Genomic DNA, 23722 nt, shown 5'->3' with positions numbered 1-23722 from the left:
CAGTCAGTAATAAATCAACCCAAACAGATGAAGCTCACCCCTGACCAGTTAGGGCCAGTTATAGCCCTAAGATCTTTCTTTGCTTAAATCATGTCTTCCTTTTGGTCTTTACAAAAAAATTCTGTTTAACTGCTTTCTACCCAATGGCTATTTCACCCCATTTCACCAAGGGGTTTGAGGATTGTCCAAGTATCTTTTCACATTATTTATTGAATTTTTACCGTTTCGTAGAAAAAGACCAGTTTCTTTCTTTTTTCTTTTTAAATTATAGATTCAGGGGGTACATGTGCAAGTTTGTTACACGGGTGTATTGCATAAGGCGGGATTTGAGCTTCTAGTGAACACATCACCCAGTGAACGTAGTACCCAACTGGTAGTTTTCCCAACCCTCCCCCCAGTGTCTACTGTTTCCATCTTTATGTCCATATGTATCCACTGTTTCGCTCCCGCTTGTGAGAACATGGTATTTGTTTTTCTGTTCCTGCCTTAATTGACTTAGGAAAATGGCCTCCAGCTGCATCCATCTTGCTGCAAAGAACTGATTTCATTGAAAAAGACCAGTTTCTCAGCCCTTCCTATTTACCTCAGAAATTAAGACATCAAGCCAACCCTTGAAAGAAACTTTCTTTTTGTCGTTCAAGCAAAGTCAGAGCAGAAAATGCAGGTGGCAGGGCAAGCAGAGTAATTCTGCGTCTTTCTCAGGGATGTCAAGAGCAGACTCTGGGCGAACATCGCTCCACCTGAGGAAGGATTTAGGGAGCAAGGCTGCCTGGAGGGAACCGGCACAGGGTACACGACCCGGAATTCACCCTATACCAGAGCCTAACATGTTAAGAGGTCTAGGACCGTGTAGCAAGTTTTGAAGGCAACCCCACGTCTTTTCATAGTCTGAAACAATTTTGCATCCCCCAACTATTTAGGCAATTGTTCTCATCATTGGATAATCGAATTTCGGAAAATTCTAGACTAATCACTACCTCCAATCACAATATGCTTTGATTGGGCCCGGGAGGGACAGAGAGGGGCTGAGCAAGGCCCCAGGAGCACAGGGCCGAGCAGGTCCCTCCACTCACTCAGCAGATGGGGCACCCGGTGCCCGGCGCTTCCGGGCCCGACCGGAGCCCACTTACCCTGGGGGGTGGCCTGGGCGCCGGCCGCTAGCCAAGGCTGCAGGACCAGGTGCAGCAGGAGGACGGCGGCTCCGCGGGGGGCCAGCATGTTGGCTCTTCCTGCTCCCCGCGAAGCCGGGGGCGACGGCGGCGTTGGCCCCGCCTGGGGGTCCCCGGGCCGTGCGTTGAACCTCGGTCGGGGCCCGGGCCGGCGGCGCAGGTGACCCGTGCTCGGCGTCCGGGCTGCCGTCGGGGGCGCGCTCGCGTCCCGGCCGCGCGGTGCTGGGGAGCTGGCTGCTGGGCTCCGCGGCCGCGGCCGGGCGCTTTATAGTGCGGCCAGGCGGGGGAGGGCCGGGACGGGGGCGGCCCCCTTGGCGGGATCCCCTGTCCTGGGAAGAGCTGGGCAGCTGGAGCCGCGAGCCGGGGCCGCAGGGAGAAAGGCGCGTGTGTGAGGATGGGAAGGAGCCTGGACAGACCAGGTCCTGGGGTGGGTGTAGACACGGCCCCGACGCGCGAGGGTAGGAGCGAAGATGGGCAGTCGGGGCTGGAGAGAAAGGGGTGCTGAGCAGAGGCACTCGGGGCCACAGGGGAGAAAGGAGCGGGAGGAAAGGGGCGAAAGGGAGGCAGAAAGTGACTGACCCACCCGCTTTGGGCACCTTCAGTCCCCCACCCCTTGCGCTCCTTTTGTTTTCTAAAAAGAAGAATATCCTTTGGATCGGCTTTGAACGCCCACCTTGGGTTCCCTTGCGAATGAATCCTGAAGTTCTCCAGGAACGCTCTGCCTCCTAAAGTGGCCCAGAGAGCAGAGAGTTTCTTTTATTTCTTCAAGCTTTTCTTGAATACTTGAAAGGTTGAATTTTTTTCTCTATCATTTTGAGACACAGTGAAAGTTTGAAAGTTTTTGTGTTTTTAATGGAAATAAAACACATCTCAAGGAATCCATCCAGACAGAGCCATTTCTAGGCTGGTGAATCTGTGCTTTATGGATAATTTGTTTTCAGTATGGTTTCCAAACGCCCTGCTTGCCCACCTCTATTCCTCTGTCACCAAAGATTCCGTATGACAGTTTAAAGGTATGGGAGTAGGACTTGAAAGAGATCGGAGGAACGCAAGTAATTCGTTCTCTTCCTGGGCAAAGCTCCCGGAATGATATGGATTAACTAGAGGAAAAAATATTTGATAAACAGTGGCAAAAATTTCTCCTCTGTAACAATCTCGACTAATGGAGAAGATCCAGCAAAGTATTGCTATCTCTTTTATGTCTCAAATAATTCCATTTCAAAGTTTAATAAGCCACAAACTGGGAGATTAATGCACCATTTTATCCCCAAACTGTGCTAAAATAACCTGACACCAATTATCACTCAATTTACAGCTATCGACCTGGAGATTTGTGAGCTATCTGCAGAGCTCTCTAATATGTAAGGTCCAATACAGGTCTATCCAGGGTTCCTTTAATGCCACATCACACTAAAGTCACTCTTTGGAATGGGGCACCATATGTCTACACATGAGAGAGCACTGAAAGACACAGAGGATGTCCATACATATCAACTAATGAGATAAACTAGATTTGGGAATCTTCAAATCTCCAGACCTTGTTCCCAGGAGTGGCCTGGGTTTGAGAGGAATCTAGGCTCCCAATCTTTGCTTCAAGTGGAACAGCCTTGCCTTTCTATGTTTTGTACAGTAGACTTCAGAGATTAGGATTTTCTGTGAAGACAATGTTTGGATGCCCAAAATTTTGAAAACCACTATTCAGTGGTTCTCAGCTGTTTGGGTATATCAGAATCTCCTGGGGAATTTAAAAAACAGTGATTAGGTGCCTACAGGGAACAAATGAAACCAAACATCAAAAGAAACAATATACTATATCACACCATAGACTACTCTGATACATAAAATAGGGTTACTCCTTAAGTGAGTCACCAAGCAAGCCTAGTAGATGCCTGTGAGAATTCTTGTGCAGTGCACCAGACATTGCCTGTTTCCTCTCAGATCTGGTGCTCACCTTCCACTGCATGCTTGTCAGCAGTCTACATAAAATGGGAGAGTAGAGAGCAATAAGAAGGTAGAAGGTAGAAACTAGAGTATTTCCCTCTCTGTGACCTGAATGGATGCATCTTCTTTGTGACTCTTGCAGGTGAGGTCCACCATGATTCTAACTTCTGCCTTCTCACCATTTGCACCCTCCAGCCATGACATTGGAGGTCACTTAGTGGAGTTGCTAAAATGTGGATTGCCTCACTCTTCTGTTTGACATCTCAGTTCTTCTATTATATATGTAATCATTTCCCTGTATTAACATTTCTTCTATTTAAAATACCTAGAGTATTTGCTAGGAATCTCTGTGGTGAGGACGACGCACCACGTGCTGCTGGAGGTGGATGTGTTGGAGGGCACCCTGCAGTGCCCAGAGTCTGGGCGTGTGTTCCCCATCAGCTGCAGGGTCCCCAACATGCTGCTGAATGATGAGGAAACTGAGAGTTGACTGTGCCAGGTGCCAGTTTTTCTTTTTATGACCGTGTGTATTTTTGTTGATGTTACCCTGTTTCCGAATTTTGCCATGTGTGTCCCCAACCCTTGACCCAATGACATACCAGATACACAGTGTTCTTGAGCACAATAGTATTTTTTTCTCATTAAAGATTCAAAACCAAAACAAACAAACAAACAAACAAAAAAACTAGGAATTTTCGATCCTAGCGAATTCCCAGCAAAATAGCTTGCATATCATGATGGTTAATGTTGAGTGTCAACTTGATTGGATTGAAGGATGCAAAGTATTGCTCTTGGGTGTGTCTGTGAGGGTGCTGCCAAAGGAGATTAACACCTGAGTCAGTGGACTGGGAAAGGCGAACCCACCCTCAATCTGGGTAGGCACGATCTAATCAGCTGCCAGTGTGGCTAGAATAAAGCAGGCAGGAGAAGACGGAAGAGCAGACTTGCTGAGTCTTCTGGCCTTGATCCTTTTCTGTGCTGGATGCTTCGTGCCCTCAAACATTAGACTCCAAGTTCTTCAGCTTTTGGACCCTTGGACCTACACTGGTGATTTGCCAGGGGGTGTTGGGCCTTCAGCCACAGACCAAAGGTTGCACTGTCAGCTTCCCTACTTTGAGGTGTTGGGACTCGGTCTGGCTACCTTGCTCCTCAGCTTGCAGATGGCCTATTGTGGGACTTCATCTTGTGATCGTGCGTCAATACTCCTTAATAAACTCCCCTTCCTATCTATCCTGTTAGTTCTGTCCCTCTAGAGAACCCAAACTCCCCTTCCTATCTCTCCTGTTAGTTCTGTCCCCCTAGAGAACCCTGACTAATACACACATATAGGCACACAATAAATTTTGGTTGACTACTAAGTGTAATGAAAAAACAAAAGAATCAAATGACTTTCTGTTAGCCTAACAGAATTTACAATCTGGTTTTGCTTTTAGAGGGCTTGCATTTTTATGCAGCCATTCACTGGGGAGTCTCAGTAAACTTTTTCTTTATGTCCTCAGGTCTACAGTAAATTTGATTATAATAAAATTAATTTAATTAGCTATGAAATATATGATAAAGGAGACAAAAGAGTTTATTTTCATTTCCATGCCACTTCTTGTTAAAATATCTATTCATGTACTTACATTGGATTTTATCTCATTTGTTTTAATAATGTATTAATTTGTTTGATTTTTTTTCCAGTGTCCAACTGTGAGCTCCTTAGGATTATCTCATTTATTTTTGTAACTCTAATTCTAAGTACAGTACCTAATATTTAGTAGTAAATATATCATTGAATTGACTTTCCTTCTCTTAATACTGAAACTAGGATAAGAGCTGTGACATATTAGTAATCCATTAATAGGTGCAGTAGGTTACAAAAATGGCCCCAATTCTTTGCTCTTCTATGTACACATCTTTCATTTTTCTGTGTACACATCTCACAGCTTGGCCATGTAACATGCTTGGCCAATGGGATTTTGGCAAAAGTGCCACAGCAGAGGCTTAAAAAGTGCTTGTGTGATTGGGCTGGTTTACTCCTGCACCTTTGCCTTTGCCATGATAGCATGCCTGTGCTGGCCTATTGGAGGATGAGAGACATGGAGCAGGGTACAGCCCACACCTGGCAAAGCCAGCCAAGATCAAGCTGACAGATGAATGAGTTCAGGCAAGATCAGCAGAGCTGTTTAGCTGACTCCAGATGTGTGAGCAGGACACATTTATTTTTGTATACCATTGAGGTTTGGGGGTTGTTTGTTATGTAACAATATTGTAGCAATAGAGAACTGATATACTACATTTTATTTCTTTTCTAATTGTTGTAATACAGAGTATGACTTAATTTTTGATGTTTGACTACTGACAGCTCTCAAGCCCCACCACTTCCTTTCCTCTCTGCCCCACATCTGGGCAAACTGATAAGAATGCCTAGGTGCTCCTTCCTTGGCACTAGCAGGAAGTTCCAACAGTAAGCCCTAGCCCATTTACAGGAACCCTCACCACAGCCCCACTCCTAACCACAGTAAGAATCCCAAAGCCATCCTCCTTTCTTGTTCTCTCTAGTTTTCAGACCAGCTTGGAAGCCCATCTTACTCTCCCCAAAAAAACGTATTATGTGAGCAATAAACCTTTCAAACCCCTTTGCTGCATGTGTGATGGCATTATTGATTTTGACATCCAAACCCAGTTTTGAGAGTGGGGATCTATCCTGCTCCTGTGGGGTGACTACAGCACTATTCTTCACAAGTAGGGGAAATCGCCCATACTGTGCACTGATATTTGGCACAACTAAGTAGAAGTTTTATACATATGTGTTAATTGATACAGGTATAATAATAAAGTTACCATTATTTATGTCAGGTTTTCCACTTGAATTTTTGAAGGAAACAGAAATGGATATAATTATTAACATTAAAAGATGGATAAAGGGGCCAGGCATGGTGGCTTATGCTTATAATCTCAGCACTTAGGATGCCGAGGTGGGAGAATCACTTGAGCCCAGGAGCTGGAGACCAACCTGGGCAACATAGTGAGAACTCATCTCTATAAAAATAAAAATTAAAACATCAGGCCAGGCGCGGTAGCTCACGCCTGTAATCTCAGCACTTTGGGAGGCCGAGGCTGGTGGATCACAAGGTCAGGAGTTCGAGACCAGCCTGGCCAACATGGTGAAACCCCATCTCTACTAAAAATACAATTAGCCAGGCATGGTGGTGGGCACCTGTAATCCCAGCTACTCAGGAGGCTGAGGCAGGAGAATTGCTTGAACCCAGGAGGTGGAGCTTGCAGTGAGCCGAGATTGCACCATTGCACTCCAGCCCGGGCAACAGTGCGAGACTCCGTCTCAAAAAAAAAAAAAAATTAAAAAATTAGTTAGGCATGGTGGTGCCCACCTGTGGCCCCAGGAACTTGGGAGGCTGGGGTGACAGAATTGGTTGGGCCCAGGAGGTTGAGACTGCAGTGAAAGCCATGATCATGCCACTGCATTCCAGCCTGGGCGACACAGCAAGACCCTGTCTCAAAAAAAAAGATGTTTACATTCTACTGTGTGATGACATTTATACTCTAGCACTGGGAAAGGCAGACTTTGGACTCCTATCTAGTTCACTGTTAATAATAAAGGAAGGTGCTTAAGTGACAGGAAAAAAGCTATTCCAAAAACTACTTAGCACAGATAGGGGCTCAGTAAATGAAACAGGAGTCTTTTGATTAGTGTGCAATTCAAAGTAGAATTTCCTCCCCAGAATTTAGAAGATATTTTGCTGTAGCAATTAGGCACTGACGATTAGTAAAGCAAGAAAAGAAGTGTGAAAAATCACTCATTTTCAATCTTACTAAGGGTCTTTATTAAAAAATTATCGTTAACCTCTTTAATATATTTTACTAAAGTGTAAAATCCTTAGAAAAATAGCCAGAAATCAATTGTGCGGACATTTGTTACAATTAATAATTATGTATACATTTAATAATTATGTATATACCAAACTTGAAGTCCAGAGAGAGTTTTTAACAACTAGGATCTCTTAAAGTAATTGCTTGCCTTCATTAAACAACACATTTATCCATCCATATGGTGGTTCCTGCAATGTCTAATGATAACAATGATTATCATGCCAGGAATATTCCTTACTGAGTGCCAGGTGTCTAGATGTATTTGCTAAGAAAATATGATGCAGAGGCCGGGCGCGGTGGCTCACGCTTGTAATCCCAGCACTTTGGGAGGCCGAGGCGGGCGGATCACGAGGTCAGGAGATCAAGACCATCCTGGCTAACACGGGGAAACCCCGTCTCTACTAAAAATACAAAAAATTAGCTGGGCGTGGTGGCGGGCGCCTGTAGTCCCAGCTACTCGGAGAGGCTGAGGCAGGAGAATGGTGTGAACCCGGGAGGCGGAGCTTGCAGTGAGCCGAGATTGCGCCACTGCACTCCAGCCTGGGATTGCGCCACTGCACTCCAGCCTGGGCGACAGAGTGAGACTCCGTTTCAAAAAAAAAAAAAAAAAAAAAAAGAAAATATGATGCAGAGTGTAATGAATTAATATGACATAAAACAAACTTGCAAAATACACGAAAATTACATGAATTTGGATCCTGCCTCAGCCTCCCAAGTAGCTGGGAATTTTGGATAGTTTGATTTTATTTGGGTTGAAGTTCATCTATGGGGAAAAAACGGTTTGCAAGCAAATGAATAGTATTACTTCAATTCCTGGGGGCATGTTTGTCCTAACTAAAAGAACTGTCACATGGAAGAATTTTAGTAGTTAACTTTCAACAGGAAAGTCAGTGTTGCTAATTACAAATTACCTCTAATTAGTTCACTAAAGCTGTAGGTACAGATGAGACTATATAAGAAGAGTGTGTAAAATAAGAAAAAACCGGGAGGGGGGTACAGGAACACTGGAGAACACTAGTATTAAGAGCCTAGTAGAAGGAGAAGCCAGAAATAAATACTTAAGGATGCAAAAGAAAATCTGGAAAGTATGGTTTTGTGGGCCGGGCATGGTAGCTCACGCCTGTAATCCCAGCACTTTGGGAGGCCAAGATGGGTGGATCACTTGAGGTCAGGAGTTTGAGACCAGCCTGGCCAACATGGTGAAACCCCATCTCTATTAAAAATACAAAAATTAGCTGGGCATGGTGGTGGGAGTCTGTAATCCCAGCTACTTGGGAGGCTGAGGCAGGAGAATCGCTTGAACTCCGGAGGTGGAGGTTGCAGTGAGCCGAGATCGCACGACTGCATTCCATCCTGGGCGACATATCAAGATTCTGTCTCAAAACAAACAAACCAAAAAAAAAAAGTATGGTGCAGGGGAGGCATAGTGAATAGTATCTACTATTTTGACCTGTGTGGAGAGGTCAGGCCAGATAAGAGCTAAAAACTGTGCTTGGGTTTATCAACTCGGAAGTCACTGGTGACTGTTGAAAGCAGTTTGATGGAGTAATGTGGGTGAAAGAAGGGCAGAGTATTGCTATTTGAGGAGTGAGGATGACAGAATAGGAAGTGGAGATGGTAAGGGTAGATAAGTTGGTGGGTTTTTAGAGACAGTGGCAGAGGTGCGGTGGGCTGGGGATGTCTTGCTGTGTTGCCCAGGCTGGTCTGAAACTCCTGGGTTCAAAAGATACTCCTGCCTCAGTCTCCTGTGTAGCTGGGATTGCAGGTGTGCACTACTGTGCCCTGCTAAGGATAGATTAACTTTTTGAAGTTTGTCTGTAAAGCAGAAGATGTATATAGAGCAGTAACTCTGTGGGAGAGATATGAACGTATTTTGATTTAGGTCGAATAGAGCTGCCAAGGAGGGAGGAGTTATGGTATTTTAAGTTTTCTTTTTCTTCCTTTTTTTTTTTTTTTTTTTTTGGAGACAGGGTCTCACTCTGTCACCCAGGCTGGAGTGCAGTGGCACGACCTCGGCTCACTGCAGCCTCAACCTTCTGGCCTCAAGTGATCCATCTCAACCTCCCAAGTAGCTGGGATTACATGTGTCCACTACATGCCTGGCCAATTTTTGTATTTTTTTTTTAGAAATGGGATTTTGCCATATTGCCTAGGCTAGTCTTCAACTCCTGGGCTCAAGCAGTCCACCTGCCTCGGCCTCCCAAAGTGCTGGGATTACAGGTGTGAGCCGCTGTGTCCCGCATGATATTTTATGTTTTTTTGTAACGGGTTTTTCATTTTATGTGTCACATCATTCCTCTAGCAATGTAAGCTTTGCAAGAATGAAGTCTGTCAGTGTAATAAATGGTAAAAAAATTCCCATCTTGGGGATTTATTATTTCCTACAACATGAAGTCCATGGGGAGAGAGCTGCAGAGGTGCTTTGGTGAATTAATGATGTTATGCCTGTGGACCAATTCCTGGACTTCCCTCATGGTTGCAAAATGGCTGCTGCAGCTCTAAACATTGTCTCTTTACATGATATCATCCAAAAGTAGGAAACAAGGAGAGGGTGGGGATTCTGCTCTTGTAGCTTTCTTTTTTCCGGTGAGAAAAACCTTTCCTAGAAGCACCCCAACAGACTTCTCTTCAGGTCTTACTGTCCAGGAGTTGGTCACAGACATACGCCTTTGTTTGCCAGAAAGGTGGAAAAGTAACAATCTGTTTTTTTCAGACTATTATAAGAGGTGGACTCTACCAGGAAGAAAGAAGGAGAAGGGAATGGATTATTGCCCATGTCCACATGATTGGCTGCAAGTTCTGTGTCTTCTGCTTTGTTAGTGCCTGCTGCAGTGCTGGGTGTTTACAGGTGGGTCTTTGGCAAACAGTTTTATTCTCCAGTGAGGTTTATAGTGCGATAAAACAAATATGTGGGGTAGAGAGGAGAAGTAATGTCCTGGTAAATCAGAATGGGAATGAGAGTGTGGGGAAAAAAATTAAAGTCTTAGGGAAAAGTAAATGGGCGGAAAGAGTGAAAATGACTTCAATTTCAGTGGTTTTAATGTAACGAATACTCTTAATGTATTAAAAGTTTTAGACCAGGGACTGGCAACTATAGCCTATAGGCTGAATCTGGCCCACTGCTTGTTTTTATAGGATCAGTGAGCTAAGAATACTTTTTATAGTTTTAAATGATTGGAATTTAATATTTCTGATGTGAAAATCATGTGAAATTCAAATTTCAAGGCTCATAATTAAAGTTTTATTGGAACACAGCAATGCTGTGTCCATTTTTGTGGCACAATGGCACAGTTGAGTAGTTGTAACAGAGCCCATGTGGCCTGCGAAGGTCTCAGATATTTACTCTCTGGTCCTTTACAGAAAAGGTTACTGACCCCTGTTCTAGATCATGCCTTTTCTGGCAATCCTTGTCCATTAATATTAGACTCAATTATTAAGCAGAAGAAAACACAGAAGGAAGGAGAAGGAAATATTAGTAGGCTTCTTTTCTTGCTGGTAGTCCCTTCCCTACTTTCTTATCGACTACTCAGATCTAGGAGTCGAGGCACACAGGGCATTAGAATTACCATCTTGCCTTCTAGTACCACAAACTAAAAAATATTAAATCTGTTGTTCATCTCCTTCTAAGTATAGTGTTTCTTTCCAGTGGCATTAAAATGATGCGGGCTCATATAAATTTCAGGAGAAGTAGGAGGGAATTGGTCACTGATTTGAAAACTGTTTAACAGAAATGTGATTTCATGTATGGATCTAGGGAAATGTATACTGCAAACATAGTTTATTATTCCATTTGAGCGTTAAATTCCATTGGTATGTAGCATGTGCTTTATCATGCATGTCAGTTAAAAATGATTTTGCGACCTATATAATCCTCACGATAGGATTTCCTTGTGGAGTTCTGCCACGCCTCTTCACCAGAAGAGTTTTTGAATATGGGTATAATTACTAGTGATGTTGGTTATTTTGGCCACCACATTTAAAAATTGACAAATGGGAAAGGAAAATAGATGTAACAAATCTAATAAAGTTTACCCAGAAATCCAAGGTGAGTAAATGTAGTAGAGGAATTTGGAATAAGAACAGAGAAGGGGGACGTGTGGAGGACCTCAGAAGGACAGGTGAGAGGCGACAAAGGGTCCCTCAAGGATGAATGAGCTCATCACATCCAGGGGTTTTGAGCACTGATTCCTTTAAAGCACCTATCAGGAAGAGCTCCTCCTGAGTGAGCCCCAAGCCCCATTCATGATTCCTTCTTCTTTCCTTGATGTTCCCCTGACCACTTCCTGCAAAGTAAGAGCTCATTTTCTAGTGCCTTTCCAGTGGGGCCAGGTGCTCCATCCACAGCAGCTCCCTAAAGTTGCTTGTGGGGTCATGGGCTTTGGGGCTAGTTCTCTGAGGGCTGCAGTGTCTTGAACACAATCTTTCAACATTGTCTGTGTATCCAATAGTTAAGCAGCTAAAATCAGAGGCCTGCAGACTTGCCCTAGCATACTTTATCAGGGCTTCTTCTGCGAGAGATTATGACTAGTTTTTCTCATCTTCTTTTGCACACCACAATGTTCTAATACATATATACGTGTACTCATATTCATGCGTGCATATATATGCATGTTTATGTATATGTACACATATACCCACACATCATCTTTTTCTTTTTCTGTGGAAGAGTATGGTAAGTTTTTACTGCCTAGAAACCCACATCATAATAATAATCAACTTTAAATATCTCATTCAGATAGGGAGCTTTGTCTTATATTTGATCTCATCTAATCTTTACAACAGTGAGGTGGGACAGATGGGTGCCATAGTTATAATTATAACCCACCAATTTTTTCAGCAGGTACTATAGTTATAATTTCCACTGCACAGATTAGAAAACTGAACATCAGGGAGATTGAACAACCCTCCCAAGGAAATGACAGAAAGTGGACTCGAACTCAGGTCTTCTGACCCTAGGCACAGTGTCCTTCTATTTGCCTGCACTGCCTTAGGGAGAGTGAATGTCTAATCAACGCATAAAACTTTGCTTCTGGGGCAGACTATGTGAATTGAGGCCATGAGAATGCATTTCTTGTAATTAATTGAATGTACTTCCTTCTTCACATATTATGTGAAGCCCAAAACTCAGTTTTTTAGTATTTGCTTTTTTTCTCTATATTTTTAGAAAGCCATTGCCAAAATGGTTGTGGTCACCAGCATAATACATCATGATATAGCCCTGTCCTGTGAAGGAATCCTAATGCTATGTAAGATCTGGAGAGGTAGCACAGTGGAGCCACACCTGGGTTTGAAACCTGGCCCAGCCACTTACTAGCTGTGTGGCCTTGGGGCAGTCCCGTACGCTCTTGGAGGGATAAAGGAGTGGTGTCTTACTTTCCTCACTGGGAAATGGGAATGATAGCTACCTTATGGGTTAAGAACCAGCTCTAGGGTGGTGCGTGACATATCATGGCTCTCAATGAACAGCACTGGGCTTCTGACTTCAGGGACCTGAAACTGATTCCCAGGGTGCATGATCTTGAAATATGTCTGAGAGCGGCCGGTAAAAACAAGAAGGGGTAGTGTCCTGGTTAGGAGTGCAACAGCCTTTAATACTGGCTCCATGACTATATGACCTTGGGAAGCCATTTAATGGTTCTGTTCCTTAGAATGGTCATTCATAAGATGAGGATGCTAATGGGACCTGTTTTCAGGTGAGTGGAAAAGCCAATAGTACTGCTCTTAGTTGGAGGATGAATATAAACACTTAACCCATTGCCTGGCACATAGTGGTTTCCTCATTATTGTCTTTATTTTTGTGGGTGCTACGGTTTGGATATGGTTTGTCCCACCCAAACTCATGTTGAAATTTGATCCCCTTTGTGGTGGTGTGGGGAGGTGGGCCCTAGTGAGAGGTGTATGAATCCTGAGGATGGATTCCTCAGGAATAGATTAATGCCCTCCCGCAAAGGTGAGTTCTTACTCTCGTGGGATGGATTAGAATGGGGTGGGTTGTGAGAAAGAGCCTGCGCCCTGGCTCCTTGGTTTCTCTCTTGCTTCCCCTCGCACCATGTGATCTCTTTGCACACACCAGCTCCCCTTTTGCTTTCCACCGTGAGTTGAAGCAGCTTTAGGCCATCACCACATGCGGATGCCCAAACTTGAACTTTTCAGCCACCACAATCATAAGCCAAATAGACCTCTCTCTCTTTCTTTTAAAATAAACTACCCAGTCTTGGATATTCTGTTACAGCAACACTAAATGAATTAAGACAGTGGAGTTCAGATGTTTCCATTTGTAACTGAGTTTGTTAATCTATTATCACCCAAAGCTTAAATAAGAGGAAACAGGGAAACTGTAGGTTATTGTTGACAATCTTTGAACAAGTAGAGCATACTCTGTTAGGGAAGGGGCACCTAGCCCTCTTGTAAAAGGAAGGAAAATACAGCAGGACTTAGAGTAAATTTTAATTGCCCTGACTACAAGTAGAACGAGTGATTTCAGCTGCTTTTGTAACCTAGAGCAAATACTGCGCTCCAAACTCAGGTGGAGTCTGTGTTACTTTATATAGAGATCTGATATATCTCACATGTGTATGTGCAGGTACAGCTAGGTATATTGTCCAACGTAGAGATGAGACAAATAGAGTTCAAGGGCTGGTTCAGGCCAAACAAGGTCTCAGGATAAAAATATCCAGCATCTACAACCTGTAAGTGACACTCGGGAATAATTATTCTGTGATAATCAGGGACTGGGTTATCATGTGATGTTATAATTCTGAGATTTGTTTTTTGCAGGATCATGTCTGTTTACTTTTTTCTTTATTTTTCTTTAATAAATAATTGAGGCTGGTGTTCTTGCAACTAAGGAAACTGATGATCACCTACTCAGCTATCCAGGGGAAAGGTCTATCCTAAATCTTAAGGGGAGGCTTGAGTAAAGGGGAGTGGACCATCCTCAGGCAGTAGCCTAGTCCTGAGGATCCCAAGCCCACTACGCTAAAAAGGAAACCATGAATGACATTGGCTTTAGAAACCTGCTTCTTATATAAAAATGTCCTTGCAAATTAAAAAGCATGAAAAAAGAGATGTACTGCACTTGTCAACAGGGCTATTTCCACATTGTTATGAACGTATTTATGACTTTTGAGAAGGTGTTTTCTCATGATCTGGCCTATCTTCATACTTTTTTTTTGTACAGAATGTAGAATTCTGAATTCACAGTAATTTGAATAAATGAGCTGCACAAATTAGGGGGAAAGATTGGTTTGATAGACCACTTTTTTGTGTTGAGACAACTATATTTTCAACTGAGTAATTGAAATGTGAACATGCTGGATTTATGCCTTAGGGCCACCAGCTTTTTTACAGTATTACAGTAAAGAATCTTTTTTTCAAAACATGCTTGTGGTTGTAACCACTATTTGAATCTCTTGCTTGTGGCTGTAACCACTATTTGAATCTCTGCAAGAATTGGAAGAAACGTGATTGCAATTTAACTTCCATTTAAAATGCTGTTGCATTGAGACTTCCGTTTCTAGTAGTGTAATGTGATGACATACCCTGAATGATCCTCCCAGTGAAAATAACTAAAAACTTGTGGTAGAAATTTTAAAATTAAATGAATTATTGAGCTGGCAAGAAAGCAAGAAACGTATAGAGACCAAATATAAAGTGAAAGCCTGAGTCCTGAGAGGGAAAGCGAGTGCCAAAGCTAGATTTTACCCCGAAAGTGTCTGATAAAACCTGGGACCTTAAACTTCTGTTGTATCAGCATCATGGGTTGAAGAGATTAAGAAAAAGACATCCTAGGGTGAAAAGCCCAGTAGGAAACCTTTCATAGAAAACTGAGACATCAGGAGTCGCACCCTCAGTGTAGGGTAGCTTAGACAAAAACCCTCCTCCCAAAAGGAGAGAACAAGAAACTTGCCTCTCCTGATTTTGGCTGTGGAGTAGAGGAGAACACCTCTAGGGGAATTCATGTGATTTTCTGATTTGTTTTTACACTTTCCCACAAAATTTAAAAATTTGTGGAAATTTCGAGCCTACAAAAAAGTTGAAAGAAAAGTACAATGAGGCCAAGTGCAGCTGCTCATGCCTGTAATCCTCGTACTTTGGGAGGCTGAGGGAAGAGGATTCTTTGACGCCAGGTGTTCAAGACCAGTCAGGGCAACATAGACCCCGTCCTTACAAAATATACAAAACACAGACCCCGTGTCTACAAAAAAATACAAAAATCTAAGCTGGATATAGTGGCTCATGTAGAGGCTGAGATACAAAGATCCCTTGAGTCTGGGAGTTTGAGGCTATAGTGAGCTATGATTGTACCACTGCACTCCAGCCTGGATGACAGACACCCTGTCTCTAAGAAACAAAGTACTATAAACAGTGCTCTTAGAGTCACTACTTTATCTCATATGCCTATACATATGTGTGTATGTGTCTGTGTATAGATAATATGTTTTTTCACTTATTAACATACTTTTATTAAAATCAACGATTTTTCAAAACAAAAAAATTTAGTGATAAGACTAGCATTGTTTTACCTTTTTGCAAATCTCTTTTATGTCTGACAGTGGAAGACAATTGGATTCTCAAGTCTGCTTCTTCATTTGATGCACTGCTTTGGTTAAAGTATATGAAGAAAAACTAGTTTCACATAGACTTGCAGTTGGAGGGAGAACTTCATGAACCCCCTGAAATGGTCTCAGGTACCCCCAGGAATCCTCAGACCATATTTCGAGAACCACTGCAACAAAACTGTTTCTCGGTTGAAGATTCTCTATAGCTACCAAATTAGTACTAGAATTGGCAATTCCTTCTGTGGCCCAAAACATTTTAACAAGTTGTGATGAGGTAGTGATAGTAAGGGAAACTTGAACTCTTGTGTTAATTCAATTTTAGGTGACATCAGTTTTTAAATTGAGTTCACACATTTGCCAGCCAAGATTACATATTACAATTTTTTAAAATTTATTTTTCTAAGCTAAGGAGAGAAAGCAACATGTCATATGCAAGCAATGTTTACATTTGTATAGTGGTTTTGCATTTTATAAAGCCTCTTTCTGTGCCCCATGTAATGCCATGTAGTTCTCAGAAGCCTACATTATAGAGGAGGAAAGCTCAGGGTAGACAGGCAACGTGCCCGAGATTGCCATCAGTAGCCAGGCTATGCAACCAGGACTCAGAGCTGGGTCTGATGACTCTGAATCCCACGTTCTTTCCTCATTCAGCTGCCTGCTGCTATCACACCAGAGGAAGACAGGGCTGACTTCTGTTTTCAGGGTCAGCGATCCACATTCCCCCTTGTACGGTTGGAGTCCTCTGACTAAGCGATGCACTCACAGGACAACCCTGCTCTGGCTCTAATGAACACACATATCACTTTCTTTTTTTGTTTGTTTGTTTTTTGTTTTCTGAGACGGAGTCTCACTCTGTTGCCCAGGCTGGAGTGCAGTGGCACAATCTCGGCTCACTGCAACCTTCGCCTCCCGGGTTCATGCCATTCTCCTGCCTCAGCCTCCCGAGTAGCTGGGATTACAGGCTCCTGCCACTATGCCCGGCTAATTTTTTTTTGTATTTTTAGCAGAGACGACGTTTCACCATCTTAGCCAGGATGGTCTCGATCTCCTGACCTTGTGATCCGCCTGTCTCGGCTCCCAAAGTGCTGGGATTACAGGCGTGAGCCACCGCGCCCGGCACATTTCACTTTCAAAAGGTGGCTTTTCAGCCTCGGAAGAGGGGACCCTTCATTTACGTTCACTTTTTTTCACATACACAAGAGACAGCATTTGCTCTAGAATCCAACTGGACTTTGACACAGAATACAACGTGGCTGCGAGAACAGCAAATGGCAAAGACAAAGCAGAAAAGACACAGTTCTAATTTATAAGCAAGTGACAGAAGGGCAAGTCATTAAATGAATCACAAAACAGTTAAGTTTGATGGAAGAATTATTTTTCTGGTGCCCATACTTTTGGAATTCCTACTGTCTGTTGTCCAACAGACACAGCTGTTGTGTTTTGAGCCAGTGAGAGAGGCAGTGGAAGTGAAAAGCACGGTTACAGGCTCCCTGTCCAATGGTCCAAGCTTCTGAAGTGGCAGACTCTTGGTTATCTTGACATTCTATGCAGATCCATGCTGTGATTCCTGCAGATGGCACAGTTATTAACCACAATATCCCAAGCCCAGAGGGCTGCTACTGCATTTCACTTTTTTACTTCAAAGCACTGCTGTTAGTACTGCTTGGGGTATACATATCCATTGCCACTGCCATTTTGGACTGGCTTTTTTTTTTTTTTGTCTGTTTGAAAGCCAGTTATAAGCACAGGATACTTTACCCTTTAATACTTCAGCAGCCATCTCCTAGATGAAGGACATCTCTTGTATAATTGCAATATCCTTATCTCACCTAAGAAAAGTAATGATAATTCCATAATGTCATTTAATATACAGTCTGCATTCTAATTTTCTTTAGTGACTCCCAAATACCTTTTATGACTTAAAAAAATCCAGAAGTCAATGAAGGGCATGCCTTGTATTGGGCTGTTCGTCTCTGTAGTTTCTTTTGATTTCTAAGTTATCTTATAAAGTGTACGTGTGTGTATGACTTTTTTGAAGAATCCAGGCTCTATAGAATGTCCTAGATTCTGTCCTATGGTCTTGATTTGATCAATTATTTCTCATGATTAGATTCAAGTTAAATATTTTTATCAATAATACTTCATAGTTGATGTTGCTTCTTGTGGTTTTGTAGTTCCAAATTCTCACTGGCTACTATAGTTGAGCCAGTGAGAAATGCAGTGGAAGTGGAAAACATGACCAGGAAAAAAAAAAAAAAATCGAAGAGAGAACTGGTAGTCCTCCCAGGCAATCGAAGTAAAAGAAAATCCTTTCTGAAGGACAACAACTTTAACCAGTTCTCAAAAAATCCTACAGATAACATTCTAAAGAATATGAACTCCCCTCCCAACACACAAAGACAAAGTATACTAGGCAAAAGGTACGCCAAGTAAGAACCAGAGGAAACAGCAAACAACAACATCACACTTTCACAGACTTGCAGATATTAGAAATATCAGAAGTAAACTATACAATAAATATATTTAATATGCTTTAAGAAGTAAAACAGACATTTGAAAATAATGACAAGAAATAAAAAACGTTTAAAAAATAAGTATATTTGGGCTGGGCACGATGGCTCACAACTGTAATCCTAGCACTTTGGAAGGCTGAGGTGGGCAGATCACCTAAAGTCAGGAGTTTGAGACCAGCCTGGTCAACATGGTGAAACCCCATCTCTACGAAAAATACAAAAATTAGCCAGGTGTGGTAGCAGGTGCCTCTAATCTCAGCTACTAGGGAAGCTGAGGCAGGAGAATCAATTGAACCCAGGAGGCAGAGGTTGCAGTGAGCTGAGATCATGCCATTGCACTCCAGCCTGGGCGACAAGAGCAAAACTCTGTCTCAAAAAAAAAAAAAAAGTATATTTGAACTGGAACTTCTGTAAGTGGAAAATATAATTTAAATTAAAATCAATGTATGAATTAAACAGCAGACTGGACACAAAGAGGTAACTAGTGAAGTATAAGATAAATCTAAATAAATCATATAAAATATAGTACAGAGAAATGAGATTTCAAAATATAATAAGAGAAAAAGAAGATAGAGTTTTTGAAAAAGTCCATATACCTAATTGGAGCTCTGGAAAAACATAGGAGGAAGAATGGAAAAGAGACAATATTCCAAGGAAAAATGGCTGAGAGTTTTTCAGAATTGTTGAAAGATGATAAGCCAAATCACAAGCAGATAAGTACAGATAAAATAATTCCTTGGCACATTATAGCGGAAGTTCAGAACAACAAGGTCAAAGAGAGGATCTATCTTAAAAGTAGCCAAAGATAAAAAACAAATCACCTCAAAGGAATAAAAAGTAGAGGTATAGCAGTATTTCCAACAGCATTAATGGAAGCCAGAATATTATTTTCAATGTGTCAAAGAAAAAAAAAGATCAATCCCAAATCCCACAATTAGTAAAAAGATCGTTTAAGAATAAAAGTAAAATAAAAGACATTTAAGACAAAACTGAGTATAGATCCTCACAAAAGAAAATTTTGAAGGATATACTTGAGGCTCACAGAAAATGAATCCAAATTGAAAGTCTGAAATTCAAGAAGAAATGGTGAGCAAAGACATTTATAAATAAATACACGTAAACACTGGCCATATAAAACAATGGTGATGATAATAATAATAGTGTTTAATTTGTAGAATTAAAAAGCAAAATAGAACTAAAACACTCAACTAAAACAACAAATAAAGTGGCATGGGAAGCAATTTGATTAGTCTTATAATCCCCTTGTATTTTTCAGAAGCAGGTAAAAAGATTTAAACTTAGATTTTATTAAATATTAAAATGTTTAGGTTAATCCCAAATGAATAGACAGAGGATGTATTATTTAAAAATTAGTAGATGGAAGAAATTGAACAAAGAACAAAATTCCTTAAAAAAACACACATTTTGTTGGGTTGCATGTTGTTCGATTGTATTGTGGTATTGTGTCATCCTTTTCACCGAGATTTTCTTATCTAAATAAAAAATTTCTTTCAGATTCGAGTGCCAAGAAAAAGCTTTCTTTATTTGGGGAGGTGTTCTTTACGGTATTATTTCGTACCTATTATAATTTCATGTATGCTTTTGCCACCAGGAAGCCCAGCTTGAACATTGGCCTCCATTTTAATAATTATGTAGGAACCAGCATTCTATACATCTTTCTAATTCTAATTCCTCCTCCCATCTTTGTCATCTAACATTTATTTTTATTTTTCTTGATCCTGATTTTTATCTTGTGTTCTTACCATCTGTCTTAAATGTTTTGGAACAACTTAAGTAGGAATAAACCAACATAATTGAATGGATCAATAAATAAATATAAAATGATTAAAGCAAATAGAAGATTGACACCTGGGAAGTGTAAACTCTTTTGCTCTTTTGTTTCTTCATTAGTGTCAGCACAGGGAGTGTGGTATGGGTTAATCTAACCGTTTTGAATCAGTTCATCCAAGGTTGGAATTTTAAGCAGTTTGTCTATGCTTGAGGTTTTGGGTAGCTGCGGGCAGTGCAAATCACTAACAGGACAGGCAAAATCTATTATGAAAAGGAGAAACAAAAACTTATCGCCTCCCATTGCCAATACTTCACTGATCATTTTTTAGGGCTAGCAGTACTATAATTCTAAATACAATGATATGTGTATATTATTTGTTCATCATTTATGAAGAACTCAGTTTGGTTTCTCAAACAGAAACTGTCATCAGTAAAGAACCTGCCCTGCTTTCATACAATGAAACAGTTGAATTTGTTATAAGATTTTGTCTCACTGGATTCATTTTGTGCTAAAAATAATACCATTTCGCAGACCAATCCCACTCAAAAAAATCAGTGGAACACAGAAAAAGAACACAGAAAATAAAAATGAAATGAAATAAAACATGATGACATTTCAACACTACACTGTAGGTGTTATATGGGAGGAAGGCAACAATGGGGTGACCCCAAGAATTAGGCTATGAAGGGACATAGCCCTTTGCCAGCTGAGCACATATAATGGGTCAAAACAGTATGCAGTCACATCTTCCAGAAAAAAGAAACTTCACTTTAATCTGTCTTGATTAAAGACATCAACACGTTTAAGGCAAGACCATGTCAATCGGAAAGGGAATCGGTGAGTCATTGAGGTTTGGAAATGTGTGACACAGGAAGAGTCAGTGAGGCAAAGTCTGGCAGTGGATGCGTGAATACTGTCCAGGGAAGGGTCTTCCTGGCCCCAAAAACAGCCCTTCTGGTCCAAGAGGCAGACAGAACCACATGGTGGAAATGGATGCATCATGTAATTATACACTGACCCCATTAAACATCACCCTTGTTGCTTGCCAAGCAACTTTCTGTTAAATTGGCTTCCTTGCAGTTTGTCTAAGAATGTACTTGCCAGGCTGATGCTAATGCTCACCTCGTAAAAGACACCTTGCCTTTTAATGACAACATTGGCAGTCTGCTTATTATTCTTCAGCTTCTTTCAGGCACTGACAAGAGTTTCTGCATCTCTGAGACTGAAGGCCTGACCCTGGTCCCTGGTGCCTTCATCATGGAAAGGAACACTTGCCTTGGGAGCCAGCATGCCAGTCTTTCCTGCAACAGCTGACCTTCCCCAGGGACCTTCTCCGTCAATGTTGACAACCAGCAATCATTTTACTAATGATGAGGATGATGTTGTTCCAGTGAAACACAGTATTATCAGGAGGTTTCTTATCAGAGGGAGAAATGTTCCAAAAGGCATAGGGATCGGCACCAGAACATGGACTTATCCCTCAGGGATACTGGTGATCTCACTCCCCTCAATGGTGAGACAGGCTTCAGCCCTTGAGGGAGTGTCCTCTTACCTCCCTAAGTACTTGTAGGCCTTTATAGAGGGTCTCCCACTGTGACCACGCCATGCAAGCCCCACAAGGGCCTACTCACCTTGGCAGAACCTGATGGCTGGATCATCTAGGGGAAGTCCATACCTGAGATGCTCAGCCCCTACTTAGCTCTTGCTGCCACCAACTCAGTTCTAAAGAAACCAAAACTTTCCCCATCCCCTAATTGGATATTTATTTCAACGCCAAAAGGAAAAGTATGATAGGGTTACACCTTTTTTTCTTGCTTCATCTCTTCTCATCTAAATTTGGAAAATGTTCTAAGGTTGAGTACTGAATGTTAATTATTTTAGAAGATGTAAAGTTTCCATTAAAAGATTTCTTACCAGAATGGTGACATTTCCAAGTTTTTGAGAGTCACCACATTTCAACTGGCAATGAGTGTTAGCAAGACTTTGGCTTTATCTGAATCTGGTAGTGATGAAATAAAATTATCAAAGAAAAGACGTCAGTTATTGAGTGCTACTCTTTTTCCTCATAATAAGGTTTGAAGAGATTAAGTGACAGACTTGGATTAACATCTGGTTCTCCAGACTGCTGGTCCGGTGCTCTTTCCACTTTCTCATTGAAATACAGGGCTGTAAATGAAGCTCTTAGTTTTATGCTTATGGTGACCCCAGGTAATAGAAGTATACTCCATAGTTCCTTGGCTATTTTCCTCACGCTTGTCCAATTCAAAGTCTCTTCTTCACATTCCTCATACCCCAAATGTCTGTACCTTGGGCTATAACCCACACATGGTCATAAATAAATACCAGCAGCTACTCCATGGTATCAGACACTTTCTCCCTCTCTTCCCCCAAGTACTGGCTAACACCACATCCTTGGGCTCCAGTACCACTCTTGCTGAGCCTAAGAGATATCTGAACTCCCTAACATCTCAATCAGTCTGAGAATGTTAATGCTTCCAAGGGTCCTGCTGTATCCACAGAACATCATTCTGCTTGTTCCAGAGATCCCACCACATCTGCGAGGGACCACTGTCATGACTGCTGGAATCATCAGTACCTCTGTTGGGAACCAGAGCTGTGTCTACTACATACCATTGGCACATCACCTGAAGACCATGGTCATATCTGTTGGAGGCCACTGCTACATCCATTGAGCATCCTCTGATGCTTTGGACACTGTGAGATTCCAAAGCTGGGCAGCATTTGAAGCAAAATTTGAGGTGCTATCTCTTTCCTGGTTAGGGAGGACATATGTATTGTAGGAAGTGGTGTTGGTGGCATCAAGACAACACTGTGCTGTACCCCAAAGCCTTAAGGAGTTTTTACTGAAACCGTTCTTTTCACAATTTACTTACAATCCCACCTCTACATGGGACTCAGTGATGAATTACAGGGAAGCTGGGCAAGGAGACATAGCCAAGAGCTGGGCTCCAAGCTATGTCTGGAATCTCTTCTTCTGAGGTTTTGTTACTGGATCAAGTTGACTTTCTTCTTACCTTATGGTAAACTTCCTTCAAAGAGGCTTACTTATGGGGTATCTACTATTAGAACTGTCATTTATCAGTGCCTACTACGTTCTAGGCCCTATGCCAAGAATGAATTGTATATCATTTAATTCTCACAACAGCCTTGTGAAACTATTATTATGTCTCTATTTTACAAACGAGAAGATGAAGGATTAGAGGGGATACGGACTCTTCCAGTAGATCTGGGGTTTAAACCCAGACCAGTGGAATACTGGAGCCTGCTTTCTCAACCCCATGCTACATGGCCAGGGTGCAAATATACCCTGGGCAGGCTGTCACCTACCCACTATCACATATGTCCAGCTACAGCTAAATCCCAGAGGCAAACATAAATAGGGCTCAAAGTGGGGCCCTTCATGGAGATAGCACTTTATTCTTAAAATATGACAATGCAGGATCCTGGCTAGACCCCTTTGGGTTTAAGAAATTACACGTTTGGCCAGGTGTGGTGGCTCATGCCTGTAATCCCAGCACTTTGGGAGGCCAAGGCAGGCAGATCACCTGAGGCTGGGAGTTCAAGACCAGCCTGACCAACATGGTGAAACCTGTTTCTACTAAAAATACAAAAATTAGGCAGGTGTAGTGGCGGGTACCTGTAATCCCAGCTACTTAGGAGGCTGAGGCAGGAGAATAACTTGAATCTAGGAGGCAGAGGTTGCAGTGAGCCAAGATCGCGCCATTGCACTCCAGCCTGGGCGACAGAGCGAGACTCTGTGTCAAAAAAGAAAACAAAACAATTACACAGTTTTGATGGGGGAACAGGGCAGAAACTTGCCTTGTTTTGAGGATCCCTTGGCCCTGCCGATAT

General features: G+C 42.1%; 1 protein-coding gene and 1 pseudogene across 4 annotated transcripts in view; both read right to left on the bottom strand.

Annotated features, from left to right (window-relative positions):
* THBS4 (thrombospondin 4) overlaps positions 1-23722 on the bottom strand; it is a 93902-nt gene that overhangs the window by 45767 nt on the left and 24413 nt on the right. Inside the window, exon 1 of one of the 4 annotated variants that reach the window (XM_030800633.1) lies at positions 1131-1402. The exons of 2 other annotated variants lie outside the window; for them this stretch is intronic. In XM_030800633.1, coding sequence (XP_030656493.1) covers positions 1131-1218 — 88 coding nt within the window. In that variant the 5' untranslated portion in view covers positions 1219-1402. Of the gene's footprint in view, positions 1-583; positions 739-1130; positions 1403-23722 lie in introns of those variants that run through there. One more of the 4 variants, XM_030800638.1, reaches the window with a different exon arrangement.
* On the bottom strand, positions 16849-17238 carry LOC115837109 (annotated as a pseudogene).

The sequence above is a fragment of the Nomascus leucogenys genome, chromosome 2 (assembly GCF_006542625.1).
Source record: "Nomascus leucogenys isolate Asia chromosome 2, Asia_NLE_v1, whole genome shotgun sequence".
Classification (NCBI taxonomy): domain Eukaryota; kingdom Metazoa; phylum Chordata; class Mammalia; order Primates; family Hylobatidae; genus Nomascus; species Nomascus leucogenys.
This window is presented reverse-complemented; position numbering and strand designations above follow the sequence as displayed.